Below are 19,148 nucleotides of genomic sequence, written 5' to 3' on the forward strand. Positions count from 1 at the left end.
ATAATGTGAACTAATGTTTATGGTGGATAAAGTGCTCAGAAATATTAAGAACAGTTTCTAAAATTAGATCTTGGTTTCTGCCAATGAAGGGAACACATCCAAGAAATGAAAATGCCGTTTCTTTTGTACGTTTTATCTATTCCTAATCCTTCTGCAACTAGCCTGCAATTGCCCCAAATTTCACAACCACCTTTTTAACCAACACCATTATTTAAATTATTTTAGATCTCACATATTAAGATTCTGCTGAGTTCACCACTCATTTAGTTGCATTGTGATTCCAAAGACAGACAGAACGTAGATTTTTTTTTCTAACTTCAAGAAACATAATTCCATCCTCATCAGTTTACAAACACCAGATGGGGCACTAGTGTTGATAAATAAATTCCAAAATCAAAAAGATACCCACTGAAAAGAAGGGATCATTTTAAATTAAAAAGAAAAAAATATGGCAATATCAGCCAAAAAACAATTGGCAATAAATCCTGTGTGCTTACATACCTGCTGTGAACTAAAGAAATATTGGAGTGTAAACATAATAATGGCTCAGTACACTTTTTAATTAAAAAGTCAGGTGCCACATACATTAAAGTCAGTGGATAAAAATGTAATGTATTCAGCATCACAGAGAACTTGACCAACAAAAAAGAATAATTCAAGGTACATTTCAGTTCATGTAACAAGTTCATGTTTTTCTATGATCATGAAATATTTATCTTTAAAGTGGTAAACACTAAAATTAATAGTTGTCTTCATTATTAGTGCAACTGTATCATCTAGCCCTGTTCCAAGGGCTCCATCTCAGCTGATGCTGTACAAACTCATGAAAAATCAGCACAGTCAAGTGATATAGTCAAACAGGAAACAGTGTACCATTAGTCAGTAATTCAATCTCTAGAATCACTGATTATTTAATCAGTTAACAAGGAGATCTCCAATAGTATCACTCACTTCGCATAAACTGAAGCATTCAAGTCGCATATCTGAAAAAAAAAAAAGTGAGAAACTCAAATAGTTAAGTAAAATAATTTTGAGTTAGTAGTTAAGAAATACAATACTTGACACTTACAAAGTTTTAAAACTATTTGGTTCACTCAGAAATAACCTGCATGATTTGTTATAAAACTAGCCTAAATACTTTTCCTTATACATGACTTATCAGGGAAATTGCTGCAAACAAAGAAAAAAAAACTTGGTTTCAGTTTTACCATTTGCATATAATCATAATATTATTCTTTCTCCATCATAAAAAAAAGTAATGAAGAGATTTTCTCACTCCAGATATACAATCTGGAGTTCCAAATAGATTAACGTGAATAATGTTCAGATTTGACATAGTTACAACTTAAAAACAGTTCTCTTTGGCAAATGTATCTCTGAGCAAAACCTCCAAAGGCAATTGCTACTGCCATGTGTTTTATACTAGCTACACAAACTTGCAATTCCTACCTTCTCTTGTAACTGTAAAAAATTGCAGAAAAAACACTACGTTATTTTCAAGAATTCACAGTGAAGATATGAATACCTATTTGCTTACCTTTGTGCTTCCAAATAAGAGTGCAGCTTCCTTCAATCTTCACATTAAAACAAATATTTAGATATCTTAGAAAGAGCTTTCAGAAAGAATAAAATATATTGGGATCCTTTCTTTTCCTCCAATACCTGTTGCTGTTTGTAATTCTGTTTCCCACATATGCTGATTAAACTTCAGATATATTTAAATTAAACCATGGCAGAATTTGGAAACGTATGAAACTCACAAACACACAAAAAATATCTTGTTACGAGCTTTTTTTGCTGTGACAGTGTGAACAGACAGTTTTAAAGCAGGGTAGAAAACTGCATACTAACCAAACACAGAAGAACATTTTATTTTTCATTTAATGGTAACATGTCTATGATTGAGCTTTTCAAATAGTTCCACAACTGCAACTTCTTCCAAATTTAAACAGAATATAAAAATAAATGAAGATTATGTATATGGACACAAGAACTTCTTTTAAAAATTGTATCTGAAAGGAAGCCTCTTTCAAATGGACGGTAATCCATTTCAATTAGCAGAGGTGGCAGTGAAGTAACCATTCACTGACATCATTGTTAGCTCCTATAATCTGGACAACAAAGAAATAAGGGTTTGCTCTCTTTAGCCACACACACACACACACACACACACACACACACACACTTTCCAATGACTGGATACAGAATTCTTGTGTAATATCTGAAGGTAAAAATTTTACATCATTTTTAAAAGGATTAAGTTGGAGTACAAATTATATGCAGAATGATACTGAAAGCATTCTGAAGAACTTGTATTAATAATCTTGATGAAATAGTATGGCATTCTTTAGCTAAATCTAGCCAATACCTGATGCATCAGTTTCATCTGATCACTGTTTCATCACTGTTGCAACAGTTTTCATCACTAACACCATAAATCTGCTCCCTCTAGTGAACTGCATTACTGGCTGATAACTGCTCTGCCCATGAGCACAAATGAAGTTTTGAACATGAATGCAATTTTGAAGCAGCCAAGACAGCTTTACTGAAAAGGAAATGACCTTCCCTTCTAAGCCTTCTTCCCCTTTTTTCTTAGCTTCAGCAGATGGATGCAATTCTATGGATCATTGTTAGAGAAACTTCTCACTATGAGAACCAAAAGTTGCTTAATGATACATTACAAGTACAATTTGCAATGCTCTGCATGCAGTCCACTTTCTAAAACTTCTCATGCTGCTTCCTTTTCTAAACACAATGGGTTCAAGATGCATGATGTCTGGTTCCCAATTGTGCTTGTATTTGCTGTATGTTTTTATGCATTGAAGATTTATGATCAAATCAAGTGCAAGTTTCATTCTCTAAACTGGAGTGCCCACAAACATATTGTTCTTTGGAGAACAGCTCTCTGGCTCCATAGATGTAACTTGGACAGAGTAGTTACATCTTTCCGCAGCCCATGCTCGATCGAGATCCACAAGCCCCATACACTGCTTTCCTGAAAGAAAGAGGAAAGGAGAGCACAAAGTCTAAAAATACACAAGCATTATCAGAAATATGGACTCAATTTTAAGACAAAACATCAGTAAGTCATACTCCTTTATAACCATAGTTGTTTTCCTGTCACAGTTTCATCTAAAATCTGAAAATCTTTGCTTACTGATAAGCAAGGAAAGAAGAAAATACTGAATAGTTATCCAGTGTAGGTGATCTGAAGACACATAAATGAAACTGTGAGTGAAGATCAGATTTGTGACCACCTGAGGAACCTGAATACCCACAAGTCTACAGGTCCTGATGAGATGCATCCCTGAGTCCTGAGGGAACTGGCTGACACAGTCACCAAGCCACTCTCGAAGCCAATATTACTGTCCATTTTCTCTTTCTTGAAAGAATTGCAAAATTATACATTTTTTGGACTGAGATGAGTACTAATAAGGAGCATTCATATTCAGTTCATCATCAGGACATAAGTCAGGTATTCTAAACTACTCTCTTACTTGCTTATTTATTTCCCTTCAATATATATGGAATTTGGTTGCACCTGGTAAGCATCTGTGCAAGCTTAAGGTAGTTGGCATGAACATGTCCCCTAGTATCTTTACATTTCAGGACAGCTGGTGCATATCACACTTCAATACAATGTTTAGTCCAGTCTTCCCTCTCTTTCCACAGTGAACTGATGGCCAGAAGTATTTTCTCCTTCTCAACTAAATTCACTATTTTGACTTCATCAAGATAATGACATTTTGATTCTATTTTGGTAGTAGCCTCCAATTTGTGACGGCAGCCAGAATGCTGCACTTTGTGTGCAGCTTATTTAGGGGCTTTTACGTAATTAAACAAAATTATGTTATTTTATTGAGGCTGCATAATTGCTGAAATACATTTTACAATACTAACCTTAAAAGTGGAACAAGCCATTACCATTTACAACTGAAAATAAAAGTCTTCAGTTGTTTAGAAATATTCGTATTAAATGAAATCTGCAGAGATTTCTCAATATCTGATTATGCATTGCACAAACATTAACAAACATTAACAAACAAAAACTCACAGTGGCTGCAACACTAATCTAAGTCAATCCTAAGCTTTTTTTGCAAACAAGACAACATCAAATTTCACAGCTGAAATAGTTAAATGGAACGGGAATGGTCTTCAATTAAACTGACAAGTGTTAACTGGAATTTTAAGGGGAAAAATAAAGCAACAATCATTCTTTAAAACATAAAAAGCAATGACATTTCCTGTCTGGGAAAGGGGAAAAATGATTTGTGTTTGGTTTTTGTCAGGAAAAAGACATAAGAAGTTATGTTTGTGATTAAAAAAAAATTACTGTTTCAGAGAGAGAAAAGGCAAAAATTATGATCTTTAAAAGATGTTGTTGAGTCCTCTTCCAACTTTCAGTCCACCTAGTAAACAGCAGGAGAAAATTCCTGGTGCTACACTGGTACCCAAATGCTGATTTTTTTTTCATTCACAAATACTATGATGATAGCAGAAGAGCAGACAAGTTGTAAAATACTGTCATCTTGGTACCTGTATTTCTTTCTTTTTCTGTAGCTAGTAAAGGAAATAATCAAAATTCTTTGAACAAATCTTATTGAAAAACATGATTATTTGCTTCACTGCTGTCATACATTTAGTAAGTGGGGGAGGAATAATCATGTGCATCAGTATCAGTTAGAGGATGACCTCTTGGAGAGGAGTGCTGCAGAAAAGGACCTAGGGGTCCTGGTGGACAACAGGTTGGCCATGAGCCAGCAGTGTGCCCTTGTTGCCAAGAAGGCCAATGGTATTCCGGGGTGCATTAAAAGGACTGTGGCCAGCAGGTCAAGGGAGAACATCCTCTCCCCCTCTGCTCAGTCCTGGTGAGGCCACATGTAGACTACTGCATTCAGTTCTGGGCTCACCAATAAAATAAAACAAAAAACAAACAACCAAGGACCTCCTAGGAGGAGTCCTGTGGAGGGCCACAAAGATGATAAAGGGCTTGGAGCATCTCCTGTATGAGGAAAGGCTGCATAACTTGGGTCTGTTCAGCCTGGGGAAAAGACAACAGAGAAGATCTAATAAATGTTTATAAGTATCTAAAGGGAGGTGGGAGGCTAATGGATGAGGCCAGGTTCTTCTCAATGGTGTGTAGTGACAGGACAAGGACTAACGGCCTAAAACTTGAATACACAAAGTTCTATACTAGCACGTGGAAGATCTTCACAGTAAGGGTGACAGAACTCTGGAACAGGTTGCCCAGAGAGGCTATGGAGTCTCCTATGGAGATACTCAAGACTCTGCTGGACACCTACCTGCACAACCTACTGTAAAGTACCTGCTTTAGCAGCACCAATGATCTGCTGAGGTCATAGAATGACTTCAACCCCTGTCATGCTGTGATTGTGTGGTTCACAGGAACCAAGAATCCACTGTTATATCCTTAGAGTTCTCAAGCCCTTCTGTCTTTTCTGACATGGAATCTAGTTTATAGCTTCCACTGGAACATTAGAACAGGAGCACATTATAACCTCTTATGAATAAAAAAACTAGAATTTCATATGTAATAAAGAAACAGCTTTGCTTATTCCATATTTCCAAAATCTTAAGTCTTTTTTTTATTATTTCTTCAGATAAAAAATAGAAAAATCAATGGAAGACAATGAGATGTACAGTTATGCATAATATGAACTTCTGTGTTTCTGTTTATTAAATACTATGTTATATACTTTGCTGTCTATTGTAGTAATGAAATTACCACCACCCTTATGCATTTCTTTATCTCAGAAAACACTTAAGCAATGATCTGAAATTACAGGGATGATATTGCTTTCACCACTAATTGCATGGAAATAACCCAAAAGAAGGCAGCTACTCTTATTCAAAACTGCAGTAATATAGAAATCTGAAACAGAACTGACTACTGAAAGGTGAAAACTTAATCATGCACTGTTGAAGCTATAGCATATGCTTTCCCACAATGGGAAAGCTTGTAACCCTGATAAGGGGCAAGCCAAATTGTGCTCGGGTCAGAGTTGTCAAATTAAAATTACTCATTTAAATACAATCCCAGAAAATCTTCAGGATATTTTCCAAAATTATTACAAATTTAATATTGAGGTGAACAAAATAGGTTTGTATGCCATACCGCTTGTCTGTATCAAACGTAGCCTAAATTCTGTGATGCAGTTTTGCTGTTTACAGCTGGTGCTATGTACTTGCCCTTCTAATAGGTTACTACCAGCAATTACAATCAGCATAAAAGGTCCACACTGCAAATCACTGCTACAAATAGCAAGTGCTTTTAATGTGATATGGACTGGCAATAGAAGGACTTCAGTAAAGTTTACAAAAACCTCACTCTTCTTCATAGAGTGTGAAAAATGTGGAGAGGCAAGAAAAAAGAAAAAAGTAAAATGCAAAAACAGTTTTCAGTTTTAATACCATAGTTCAGAACAGCAAGGAGAATAATGTGAAGAAACCCAGATTTCACAGCACTGTTTATTCCTTTATATAGCAATGTAAAGACCTTACTGAAATATTTTAAGTAATAGCTGTAGAAATTCATACCTATCAGCTTCCGTTCAGGTGGAAGATGAACAGCTGTCTGATCTGCAAACCTACAAAGGATCATGTGCTCCTAAAAGGAGAAGTAAAGATACTTAGTTCAGTAGTGTTTCTTTCTTTTGAATACAGTAAGAAAAATCTAATTAGTGTTGGAACTAGATGATTTTAAGGTCCCTTCCAACCCAAGCCATTCTGTGATTCTATGATTCTAATTTACTATTCAGATGTATTAAAAAACACTATCATGTAGAAAACAGTGTTCAAAAAAAAAAATCAGTGTGCAAATCCTAATTTATATTACTTTGGGTTGTAAAAAAATTGAAAAATCAAGTGCAACTATAAGCAGATTTCTACTCGAGTATGCATGTTTCTTGCCTGCCTTTAAACTCAAATTTTATTTATTTAATCATATGGTATAATTGAGGCAGTTCCCTACTATAGCTAACACACACAAGGGTTTTCAGCTCACAGCTCCACAATAAACGTGCAAGCAAAATGAGAACATGCTATAACATGATTAGAACTCAATATGTTTTGCTCAGGCAATTTCGCTGTATTTTTTGGTTTAAATATGGCTATTTCTATAGTATGAAAGGATTGAAAATGTTTAACCCAGAAGTACGTACTAGGGAACAGAGGGGAAAAAAAAAAAAAAGAAGAGGCAATGTGGCTGTTTTTAGGAGAGGGGGAACACTGATAAGCAGCTTGGGAAGAAAAAGTTGGGTTTGGTAGGAGAGAAAGAATAAAAGACTTGCCACTTAACCTGGTAATCTGGACTGACTCCAGTGCCTTAGCTTCCTACCAGAGATGAGCCTCATAGTTAAACTAAGTTTAAGTTACAACCACATCTTTTTCCTATGACAGAACCACTAAATTGTGAGATCTTCTGTTGGTTAAAAATGAGCAGAAAAGCATTTCTGAAGTAACTAGGATAACCACTTTAAACTGCACAAACTTTGTGCATGCAGAAGCTGTTAACTTGCTTTTCAGAATACCCACAAAAATGCCTATCAAGTTTTCAAAGCTTTATGTCCAAAGTATTCATTCTTTCTTTCTAAGTCTTTGACAGGGAGAGCATCTTGACAAAGAGAGTTTTAAAAAAAATGTATCATGGTAGACATCTAGAGCTACCATAACCTTTGCAACTGTAAACGAATGAATTACAGCATAATGTTCTCATCAGAAACGTTTTAGAACTGCCAGACTTCTGGATGTCTTTTTAGATCTCACTAAAATGGGAGATAAGAGAAATGAATTTCAAATGGGAACTGGAGGGGGGGGTGACACAGACAATGTCTGGCTAGCACATGGTAGCTTTGGCTACTAGCCAGCATCCTGTAACAGTTTATTAATATGAAATATATAAAAATGCATACAGCTAGCTGTATAACAAAAGTTATTTATAACTAGGATTACTTGAGGCACCATCCAGCCTAGATCATTTGTACAAACCCTTACATTATTAAGAACAGAAATATTTTTTTTTTAGCATTGTCCTTGGCCACTATGCAGTTCTGCAACACAAAAACGATGCTGAAATTTCTAAAGCGGTGATAAAACATGCAATTTAAATATCCAGATATTAATAGATTCAAGAAAAAAAAAAAGAGCAGAAAAACAACAACAACAAAAAAATCAGAACTTAAATAATATTACACACACTATCTTAACCTAGGCTTCCTTGATTTCACATGTCACCATACCTCTCCGTATTGTCAACAGGTCGACTTTTAACAGTATGTGAGCAAATATTTTCTAATCTCAAACCTGAATTTTTCTTGTAAACGTGCTGAAGCAATGTTAATCTATGCAAAAACTAATCACAGATTCAAATCTCACTATGCCCTTTTATCAATTCAAACCACGGAAATTTATTTCTGTGCAAGTCAATGAAGTGTACTTAGATCAGACTGTCACAAAGACTATAATAACTGAACCTCCCTGTGTAAGCTGGCTGAAGTTTTTAATTTTTTTTTCAAATGTCCTCTTATGGCAGGATCAAAAAGGACAATCTTCCTGCTATATACAGCATTCTTCAGTATGCTCAGGGTCCCAAAGCACATTTGGCACATTTGGAGATTAAAAATAGCATCTTCCAAACATATTTTTGTAATAGAAGACTATTCTGCATCTCCAGAATTCACTGGCTTTTCTAAAAACTGAGACTTCGCCTAGGATGTGATAAATTAGTGTTAATAAAGTTTCTATATAACCTTGCTTCTCTTGAATAGAAATATTCTCTTTCCATACCACATTAAGTGTGTCTTACGTTTGCATTCCTGGTTGCTCATCACTAAGTTTAAACACACTGGACAAAGCTTAATAAATTGGTACCAGTCATCTCCTGACTACTGCACTGCCTTGTCCTATTTTACTCCCCTGTTATTTCATTTTGACAGACCTGCATGCTTCATTGCTTCTTTTTCCCACTTTTCTCCCAGACTTCATCCACATAGACCTTGTCTCTCCAGGATCAAAACATTTGAATCTTCTTAAAATAATTTTGAATGAAGTTTTTAAAACAGTACTGCACAAAATTATTGATGAAGAGAATTATCATTTCCTGCTCATTGTATGAGGTCTTCTGGACATAAATTAGAGGCAGAAATATGATCTTACCAGAAAATAGTATCCATAAAAGTAACAATTGTATCTAAAAACGATTGCAAGTTTCTACATTATAAACATTTAGTATTTAAGACTAGATAAGTAAACTGGTATCCTGTAACTTTTAACTGATACGTGTCGAAGGAGATACTTTAGAATTGGCTTAGCAATAGCTCTTCTACATCTTATGATGAAAATAAAAAGACCTTTTCTGGAAAATAATATTTAAATTTATGGAAAGAAATTTAAAAAAAAGTATGGTGGAAAGAAGGCAACGCAGTGACATCTGCACTACTACATAACACATGCATTCCTTCTCAATTAAAAGATAAATACTCATATTTCATTTGTAAGACCCAGCGAAGTGCAAGGAATGGTACAACCCACCCCCGTTCACAACACACAGCTGTTTATTTTACATACCTTGTAGGATAAAATTTCCTTGAACTGATGACTGGAAAAAGAAAGAGACTAATTCAATTAACATCTTAAAACCTCAAGCTGGAATATAAAAGCAATCCTCACATACCAGACCACATTCTAAACAGAACAGCACTATCTGTAGCAAACCAGAAGACATTCAAAAACTATACATGAAGACACTTCATTTACAAATAAAGAAAAGCACATTTGATGTTTTCTCTTCTATTGAATTACTCATAGAAACCCTCCCTTTAAACCATTAAAAATGCTAACACAGGTTTACTAGGTTTTCCATATTTTCACTTACTAGGTATTATACAGGTATACAACCTCTAGACACGCATATATTTTCTGTGTATCACTAAAATAAGTTTCTAAGATGAAACTGAGTGGGGAAAAAAGGGCCACACAGAGAATGAGTCACGTAGTAATACGGGCAGTCTGGTATGTTTTATAATCTTTTTTTCTCCCCCTCATTTTTTTTTTTTAAAGTAAGCTCTAAAGGATAGCTCAAGAAAAGTTTGATATGTTATGAACCACATCATTTCCTACAGTGGCTTACACTGTCAAGATTCATAATTTTAGCAAAGACAAAACGCCAACAATTTACCATCTTGCAGCACCTATAGAAACAAAAGATTTCTAGCAGTGTGCATTTCTGGTCTTCGTGACCTAAAACCATAACTGTCAAAAGCTGCTGCTTAACAAGCCAATGGAGAAGTTGCATTAAGCGTTAACTTCAGAAAGCCTAAAATTTTATTGCCCCTTCCTTAAGAATACTACTTTTTTGTACTTTGTCAGTGGAGAAAACAAAAGGGACACATATGAAGATATGGGAAATTGAGCAAGAAAGCACTGTTAAATGCAGAGTTCATCAAGCCAGTAAATTTCACAGTATTTTTTCTTCAAACACTTCTGTGACAACACACTTGAATACTGGAAAAAAATATGAAAAATATTTTGCATTATTTTAGATTTTCTGATCCCTTTTAATACAGTGTGTTTCAGCTCCTTATTGTAGCAAATACGGATCTGAGACAACGCTGTAATTCCTAGTATGATTAAGTCTGATCCATCTTGGACACATAACAGGCAAAGCTCAGCTTCAGGAAATAAAATAAACCTCTCCCCAACCTAGCTCTATATGGAAAGCAGTTAGCATCTTGCCTTCTGCCACTTTTTGCCTGAATTCTACATTCTATTTGTATCAACAAGAGGCATTAAAATTCTTAAGCCTAAGATACATAAACATCTCCAACATGGCTAATTTGGAGAACAGAATAGCTACTCAGTTCACTGAAAAAGTATTAAAAATATGTTCCAAAAGACAAATTAAAAAAAAAAACAACAGGAGAGCTGATCTACATGGAAATAAATCAGAACAGTTTCACAAGCAATAAACTGCAGCATAAAGCAGATTCATTTATTTAAACTGATTGCTTACATCTTTCTCCAGCATTAAAATGTCAATTCCCCTTCTTACAGTTCTTTTCATGAGCTTTCTATTAATGTAGTGATTTCAAGGTAAGAGGTCTGCATATTACAGCGATTTCTACAAACTCCATCTACTACGTTGATAGTGTAAAGCCTTTGTGAACTTCAATGAATAGATAAATCCAGGAAAATAACCCAGAAATTACCTTTCAGGGTAATCTCCCTTTCAGGGATGAATTTGCAAGTAGAAAGAGAAGTTAGTTGCATTGTAATTGAGAACAATTTAGCCTGGACACCTACAATGATTGACTAATTTTGCACTCCATTACCATTTCCTTTTCTGAATTTAAATTGGTATTTTTAAATTTATCTTGTTAGCCCTAGTTTACCTTCTTGGATATTTAAACTTCACAGTGTTCTGAATGAAGCCGTAACAACAAGGGGAGATGACAAAGGCTGCTCGGGCCTTGGTGCAATGTTCAATCACCATGTCTGTTGCCACACCACATGCATGAAGAGCCACCTACAATGTTGAAAACGACAACAACAACAACAAAAACAGGAATAAGCAAATTCTTTACAGCAATATCCTACATACAATCCTGTTGCATATTTTTGATTGAGTTACTTAGATATCTGAAGAGTATTTAGCAATGAAAACTGTTAAGCCAAAGGCCGAGGCCTGATACTTAATTCTTGGCTTTTCATTTCTCTCTTTCCTGTTTGTGCAGATTAACCTTTATGACCAACTGCACTTCACAAGGGAGTCACCAATAGTAAACAAAGGTTCCAGAAACAGTCATAATATAAATGCATGCCTGGGTGCACCACACTGCTATATCAACTCAAAGGAAAACAAAGTTCCAGAAAAACACTAAAAGAAACTGCTATGGGGATTGGTAAAAAATTTTTGTTCAAGCAAAAAGGATTTAGAAATATCAAAAAAGAATCGCATTCCCATTTGTACCTTATTAGATACCAGACAATCCCAAACATCAAACAAAAATCAACAACGAGCCTCACCTGACCTGCTTCTATGGTCTCTCAGCTCTGGAGGAAACAGTCTGCCATTCCCTTAATTGAAAATTCTGCCTGCTACTTTATACAGTGGTTCAGAATTGTAAAGCTGCATTGTTTTCAATGCTTTTATTTCTCTGTAAATTTAGGAAAAACGTTTAAAACTGCAAAGCTCACGTTTCAAGGTTCAAAGCTGTTTTTCAAGGTACAGCAACTGGAAGATAAAAACTTTTCTCTCAGATGTGGATTATAACAAAGACTTTTTTGTTTGCCGGCTGCTCGATGTAAGCCAAGCTGAGCAGACCATTAATCGTGAGCTGAACTATAACTGCATACAGATGGTAACAAATACTCTCGTCTCAAGGAGAACTTTCAAATTAATAAATGTAGTAACTTCAATTATTTTTTTCTGTTTTTATGAATTTAATAACAAAAAAACCTGGTTTGAGATTAGAACGATTTTTAATATTGCAACTATTAGATTATCAGGGAATAGTTACTTTTACATTTCTCCAAAGATCTCTGTTTTGCTTGCATGTTTGGGAAGGAGACCTAAATCCCGTGTTGGTTATATAACAACCACCAAACCAGTAGTTTTGCTGAGCCTAAGTGGACTTAAAGCCTATTGGTTTCTTCTTTGGGTTCCTCAGAATCAACTTACTGAAGCGAAAAAATCACAAATAAAATTCAAGGCAGTTTCTTTTAGGACATCCTATATAACAAACATGCTAACTGAAACAAAGAGAATGCGGGCAAATGCAGATAAAAACAAAAATGCATTTTGTTCACAAATTCATTTGTGGAGAAAGGAAAGCGGCCCCTGAAGGGAACAACAATTGTTGACTTAATGCAGTGTGAGACCACTGATCTGCATTTATTCTCTGATGGTCCAATAGAGCAAAAAGGAATTGCTTGATAAATTCTTCTAAACCTGCTTTTGAGCTCCTCACACATAACACTTAAGAAAATAGCCAAATAATGCAGTTATTCATTTTATAGTATCTAAAGATACATATACACACGTTTTAAATGAATACCAAAAGCAGCAAGGTGAAGATTTCTGTCAAGTTCATTTTTTCCATGTCTTTAAGTTTTGTTTACTATAATCCATGAATTTTTTGTCATGTGCACTCTCATACTCGTGCTGTACTATGACACTGACAGGAGTGAAATTGTGCAATGAAAGATCACCTTTACCAGTCTCAGAAGATCAGTTTAGGAATGATACCTTGTCAAACTTTGTACACATCTATGCATCATTACACTGTTATTTTTGTAACAGACCAGCATTTGTGACAATGATTCAAAGGTAGCTAAACTTCACATAATTCAACTTCCAAGATACCATCAGGCATTTGGGCTACTGCTAAGAAAAGCAGTCAGCTCCTCCCTTACATACAGCTGCAAAGAAAACGTGAGCACATCCAGAAGAATGAATCATTATATGAGACAAACTAATTCCATAGCTTAGATTGATTCAGGTCTCCAAAAAGAGAAATTTGCAGGTTTGTTTCTCAAAGAGCCTACAGAATCAAGAGAATCAAGCGAAGTACACTGAAATCACAGGCCTGGAAATGAAGAATTTGAGTGATTTTCTACTGACGTCTATTTAAATATTTAAACTTATCACAACATTTGAGAGAGAATATAACATCCTTTTATTAAATAAAAACTTCAGACAGATGTTTAACTTAGTATCAACCTTTAAAAAGAGCAAAAAAAGATCTAAAACTCCCATGGCCACAAAACTGGAAGCAAACTTCTCTCACAATTTATTAGACATTTCACACTCGCCAATCACTAAATTATTCATTATTCTGGTTTTTTTTTTCTTTTTTTTTTTAACAGATCTCTGCTTCATTAAATGAGATCTAAACAACAATATAACAGAAATTAAAGGTAGACTATTGGAAAATTGCAGTTGGAAAGACTGTGCTAAAATTATTTGTTTTCCCCCCTTCTCCTGCACTGTGCTTCATTTTCTTGATCAAACAAATTGTTTAACAAATCTAGAGGACTTATGTGCCATAAACCTTCAGCATTAAACATTTTAAGATGTAGCAAAAGAAGCCCCTTGGATGTATAGTTTAAGGAACAGTCAGACTTGCATCCAAAAATGGGAACTTGCTGTAAAAGTTCATATTTCATTAACAGAAAATGAGAGAGGAATCTTTACAGCATTATGCCTTACACTTCAAAAGCACTGCAGAATTCTGGAGAGGAATTTACTTCCTGGGTCTAACACAGACACTTTGAATCAGTATTCAAATCACAAAATCTTTTGAGTTGGAAGGGATTCCTAAAGGCCATGTGGTCCAACTGCCCTGCAATAAACAGGGACACCTACAGCTCTGTCAGGTGCTCAGAGCCCCTCCAGCCCGACCTTGGCTGTCTCCAGGGATGGGGCATCCACCGCCTCTCTGGGCAACCTGTGCCAGTGCTTCACCACCCTTAGTGTAAAAAAGTTCTTCCTCAAGTCCAGTCTAAACCTCCTCTCTTTCAGTATGAAACCATTTCCTCTTGTCCTGCCACAACAGATTCTGCTAAAGAGCCTGTCCCCTTCATTCTTACAGCCCCTCTTTAGATACTGAAAGGCCGCCTCTCAGGTCTCCCTGGAGCCTTCTCCAGGCTGCACAGCCCCAGCTCCCAGCTTGTCCTCATAGGGAGGTGTTCCATCCCTTGGGTCACTTCTGTGGCCCTCCTCTGGACACACTCCAACATGTCCACATCTCTCCTGTATGAAGACCCCCCAATCCCAATCTGGACACAGTGCTCCAGGTGAGATCTCACAATGCAGAGCAGAGAGGCAGGATCACCTCCTGCTGGCCACACTTCTGTTGATGCCACTCAGGATACAGTTTGCTTTCTGGGCTGTGAGGGCACCCTGATGGCTCATGTCCAGCTGCCATTCACCATTTCCTCCGAGTCTTTTTCAGCAGGACTTACACTTCCCAGCTTGCATTGATAGCAGGGGTTGCCACAACCCAGGTACAAACCTTGCACTTGGCTTTGATGAGCCTCATGAAGCTCACCTGGGTCCACAGCTCAGCCTGCCTCTCTCTGAATGGTAAATGGAGAACAAAGTCCTGCTTTGGCCTGCCTATTTAGATACTGAAAGGCCACCTCTCAGGTCTCCCTAAGAGTCACAGTGAGTCAAAATATCACCCACTGGCTGCAACAGAAGTGTTCATTATAAGTCTTAAAAAAAATTGAGATATTATTTTACATTTATGAACACAGCTCAAGTACGTGTTTCACAAAGAATAGCCACCTAGATCATTAGTATTACATTCTCCCTGTCATCATAGTTAGACTCAAAATATCCTGAGGTGGAAGAGACTCAGGAAAAACTATAAGTCCAATACCTGGTTCCACACAGGAATGCCCAAAAACCCAAGCCCTATGTCTAAAAGTTGTGTCCAGATGCTCCTTGAACTCCAGCAGCTGGGGGCCATGCTGATTTGACCTGGAGAGCCTGTTTTGTGCCCACCGCCCTCTGGTGGAGAACCTTTTCCTAACACCCAACCTGACTTGACCCTGACACAGCTCCATGCCATTCCTTCAGGTCCTGTCACTGCCACCAGAAAGCAGAGATCAGCACTGCCCCTCTGCTCCCTGTGAGGAGCTGCAGCTACCATGAGGCCTCCCTCCTTAGCTGGTCCTCATACATCTTGTCCTCTAGACCCTTCACCATTTTCATAGCCCTTCTTTGGACACTTATTGAAATGCTGCAATGAGGTCACCCCGCAGCCTTCTTTTCTCCAGGCTGAACAAGCCCAGCTCCTTCAGCCTATCTTCACAGGGGAGGTGCTCCAGCCCCCTGATCATCTTCGTGGCCCTCCTCTGGGCCCCTTCCAACAGCTCCCTGTCTTTGTGGCACTGGGGGCTCCACACTTGGATGCAGTATTCCAGATGGGGCCTCAAAAGAGCAGAGTAGAGGGGGACAATCACCTCTGTGTCCCTGCTAGCCACCCCTCTTCTTCATTCAACTTGCCATCAGCCAAAACTCCCCCAGGTCCCTTTCTGTAGGGTTGCTCTCCAGCCTCTCGTCCCTCTGCATGCACAGCCAGGGCTGCCTCGCTCCAGGTGTAGAACGTGGCATTTGCTCCCGTTGAACTTCATCCAATTGGTGATTACCCAGCCATCCAATTCGTTGGCATTTCTCCACAAGGTTTCTTGTCAGTTTTGCATTGTACAATCCTGAGTGTTTGTTTTATCTTAAATAATCTTTTATTGTCTCCTTCCTACATTTCAGATCTCATTTTACTGTACTCAGGCTTACTCTGACCATGAGCAGTCTTTTCTTTCTGCCTTCAAAACCCTCTCCAGATTATCTCATCAGCAAGCTGCTTATTTCAAAATCACGTGATTAAGCCAAAAATGTACCATGCTATTTTTCAACATGCTCCGACAGCACTCATTTTTGTATTTGATTGGAGCAGACTCTTCCTTCTTCACTCATCTAATGACCAAAGTGATGTCAGTTTGCAACAAATAATAAATAGAAACCCAACCTAACAAGGTTAAAATAACAAGGATTCTTCTCACGGCATCAGAAATAATTGTTTGTATGAATATAAAATTTTCTTGTCTCAAATATCGTAATTGTGTTAAGAACAATTAATCAGATATTGAAATTAATGTTCTGAAGTTGAAAAGCTATAAACACTTACCCCAATGTTAAAAGTGCCATTAAAATAGTCCAAATTTGCTTGAATAAATGAAATGTTGTTTAAACCTAGTTCATCACTTCTGTCTTTAGCACGCATCAGAGACAACTCCTTATTTTCTATGAGCACCACCTAGATTTCACACATACAATACAGTAAGACAAAATAATACTGAAAAATCAAAGAGCAACAATACCAACATGCACTAAACTTTGTTGTTTAGTTGAGAAAACTCCTCTACTTGTAAGATCTACAGAATATTAGCAGGTGACATAACAATGAAAGGCATCAAAGATCTACCAATATCAATCAGTTAGCAAGTATTTTTTATATTTCCCTCCAACTAGAAATTCCTTTTCCCAGGCACGCACCTCACATACATGCAATTATACTAAGAATTTGCATGTCTCAAGACTCTGCCATAAAGTATTTTTTTTTTTATAAGTTATGTTTGATGGAAGTCTGGGTCACATCAGCAAGACTGGATGGCTCAGTTCTACTGCTGGCTTCTTGACTTTGGCATCGTGTTTGTTCTGAAAGTGAAAAACCACTTTTCTCCTAATCAGTGAAAAGAATTTGGTAGGTACACATCAATGACAGAGCATGACCTCTAAGGCAAATGTTTCCAAACAATTTTTTTTCGCTCTTCAGCCAGTGAAAAGTCTTTAAACTCAAAAGGTTGTCTCTGAAAGGTTAAAATACCTAAAAACTTTTTTTTTTAAAGGCAAGATAAAGTAACTGGATGAGACAGAAGAGAAAAACAAGCATATGTAATATAAGTAACTGTTTTTGTACTTTATGTCATTTCATGAGGCTGCTTGCTACCAGCCAACTCAGCAAGAGGTGTGAGTGAAACCTTGAGTTCTCTGAGGAGTTCATCTCCTTCCTGCAGGATCTTTTCTGCTGGTACACAGCCATAGTCTGTAAATGCATGTCCTGCCCAAGCCATGCCCAGAAGCATACCTAGCAACACAGCTAAAGAAGAAACCAGCCTCTTGCTCCTTTCATTGAATTTCATCTCAGTGATTTCCCCAACCATGAGAGAGTTGGAGAGTGAAGTCACCACCAATTCAGCGTGCAGTGTTGGGGGGAAAAAAAAAATAAATAAATCTTGTTTTTTCTTTTGGCCCTCATTTCTACAACACAACACTACAAAGACAAAAGTTACAAGAAGAAGAAAGCCAAGAAAAAACCCTCTTCAATCACTTCCTTGATTGGGCAGAATTCACTACAGACTGAGGATGTATACAAGTACACAAGTGAAACAATAACCTCAGTAAGATTTCTAATAGCAACAGTGTTATCATATCACACTTACGCTTTCTTACTTGAGGTTAAAAAAAGAAGTGCAGAGGCATTGCCAGACACTCCTCTCATTACAAGGGCTTCATTTCCACACAAACTTTACAACACAAGCTTAGAGGCTTTGTTAGAAAGCAGTAATATCATCCATACACTGTATTTAGTTATTTTGCTCTTTCAATGCACATTCAATTACATATTTGTACTCTAAGTACATTTAGTTTTTTGTTTTTCCTCTTATTCTTTTTCTGAAGAGGAACTTTTAAGCTTTCCTTTTCAGTGATGACATCTGTGCTACTCCCTACTAATACAATGTGATAAATACAGGTACTAATTAAATATATGTAGAGCATAAGCCTTCCTAAAAATTAAGTTTTGTCTTCAAGGTTATTCTCCCTAGCTGCACATCTTTTTAAATATGATTATTAGGGAACAAAAGCTCATACCATCTGTACTTTTTATTTAGAATTTACCTGACATGATGGCATCATGTGAGCAAGCACAATTCCAACATGACCCTGCGAAAAGAAAAACAGATTAAAATTTTTGAGTCATTTTTCAATGTTGGTGTGTCATTTCATTCTGAGTATCCCCTAACAACTGACATAACACCCAAAAGCAGTTAAAATTTCAGCATATGTACTTGTACTTTGCAGCAGCATCCATGTACAACCGCAAAGACAAAAACCAAAAGAAATTGCAACACATGAAAAAATATACCTTACCCCTCCACTGCAGAAATCCACAATCACATCTCCAGGCTTAGCAAGCTTTTTCACTGCTGCTACCAAGTTATTCAACTGCTGCTGTTTCCTCAGAGCTCGATCTCTAGACATCTTTCCTGAGGATAAGAGAGAAAATAACTGAACAGTGATGAACACTTCTCAACATAGGTTACTTCAGATGGTAACAGCAAAGCACAGGATATCTGAAATTTATGGCTGAAACTAAGAAAATGTCTAGAAAACTTGGGCATCCAAAACCACTTTCAGCTAGATTTACAAGTAATTCATAGAGCTTTCTCTCTGCCTTCACAAAAATCTTACAGTTGTTGCTGTTAATGTATCCTTAGGAACATGTGAGAATAAACAACCAAACCTGCAAATTAATCAGAAACGAGGCTCAAACCTATTAACAGTA

The 19,148-nt window shown here is 36.8% G+C and overlaps 1 protein-coding gene across 2 annotated transcripts; it reads right to left on the reverse strand.

The window, feature by feature from the left end:
* Positions 1-1,844: 1,844 nt before the first annotated feature.
* On the reverse strand, positions 1,845-18,871 carry GSTCD (glutathione S-transferase C-terminal domain containing). Of its 2 annotated transcripts, XM_010709798.3 has the most exons (7): positions 18,734-18,870; positions 18,482-18,526; positions 16,710-16,838; positions 11,409-11,542; positions 9,586-9,616; positions 6,559-6,628; positions 1,845-2,995 (listed from the first exon to the last, which is right to left on the reverse strand). In XM_010709798.3, the coding sequence occupies exons 1-7, from the start codon at positions 18,842-18,844 to the stop codon at positions 2,859-2,861; spliced, it is 657 nt and encodes a 218-aa protein (XP_010708100.1). In that variant the 5' UTR covers positions 18,845-18,870; the 3' UTR covers positions 1,845-2,858. The 2 variants fall into 2 exon arrangements, with proteins under 2 accessions (XP_010708100.1, XP_019470221.1); XM_019614676.2 differs by lacking the exon at positions 16,710-16,838 and having other exon boundaries at positions 18,734-18,871.
* Between the last annotated feature and the right edge of the window lie 277 nt (positions 18,872-19,148).

This window comes from Meleagris gallopavo, chromosome 4, assembly GCF_000146605.3.
Source record: "Meleagris gallopavo isolate NT-WF06-2002-E0010 breed Aviagen turkey brand Nicholas breeding stock chromosome 4, Turkey_5.1, whole genome shotgun sequence".
Taxonomy (NCBI): Eukaryota; Metazoa; Chordata; class Aves; order Galliformes; family Phasianidae; genus Meleagris; species Meleagris gallopavo.

Bases quoted from the DNA above. Each gene is read 5' to 3' on its own strand.
- GSTCD (XM_010709798.3), bottom strand. From the start codon at position 18,844: ATGTCTAGAGATCGAGCTCTGAGGAAACAGCAGCAGTTGAATAACTTG. The intron at 18,527-18,733 runs GTAAGGTATATT...TTCTTTTCGCAG, and splicing joins TGGATTTCTGCAGTGGAGGG to GGTCATGTTGGAATTGTGCT. The intron at 6,629-9,585 runs GTATGTAAAATA...TTCTCCTTTTAG, and splicing joins AGGAAATTTTATCCTACAAG to GAGCACATGATCCTTTGTAG.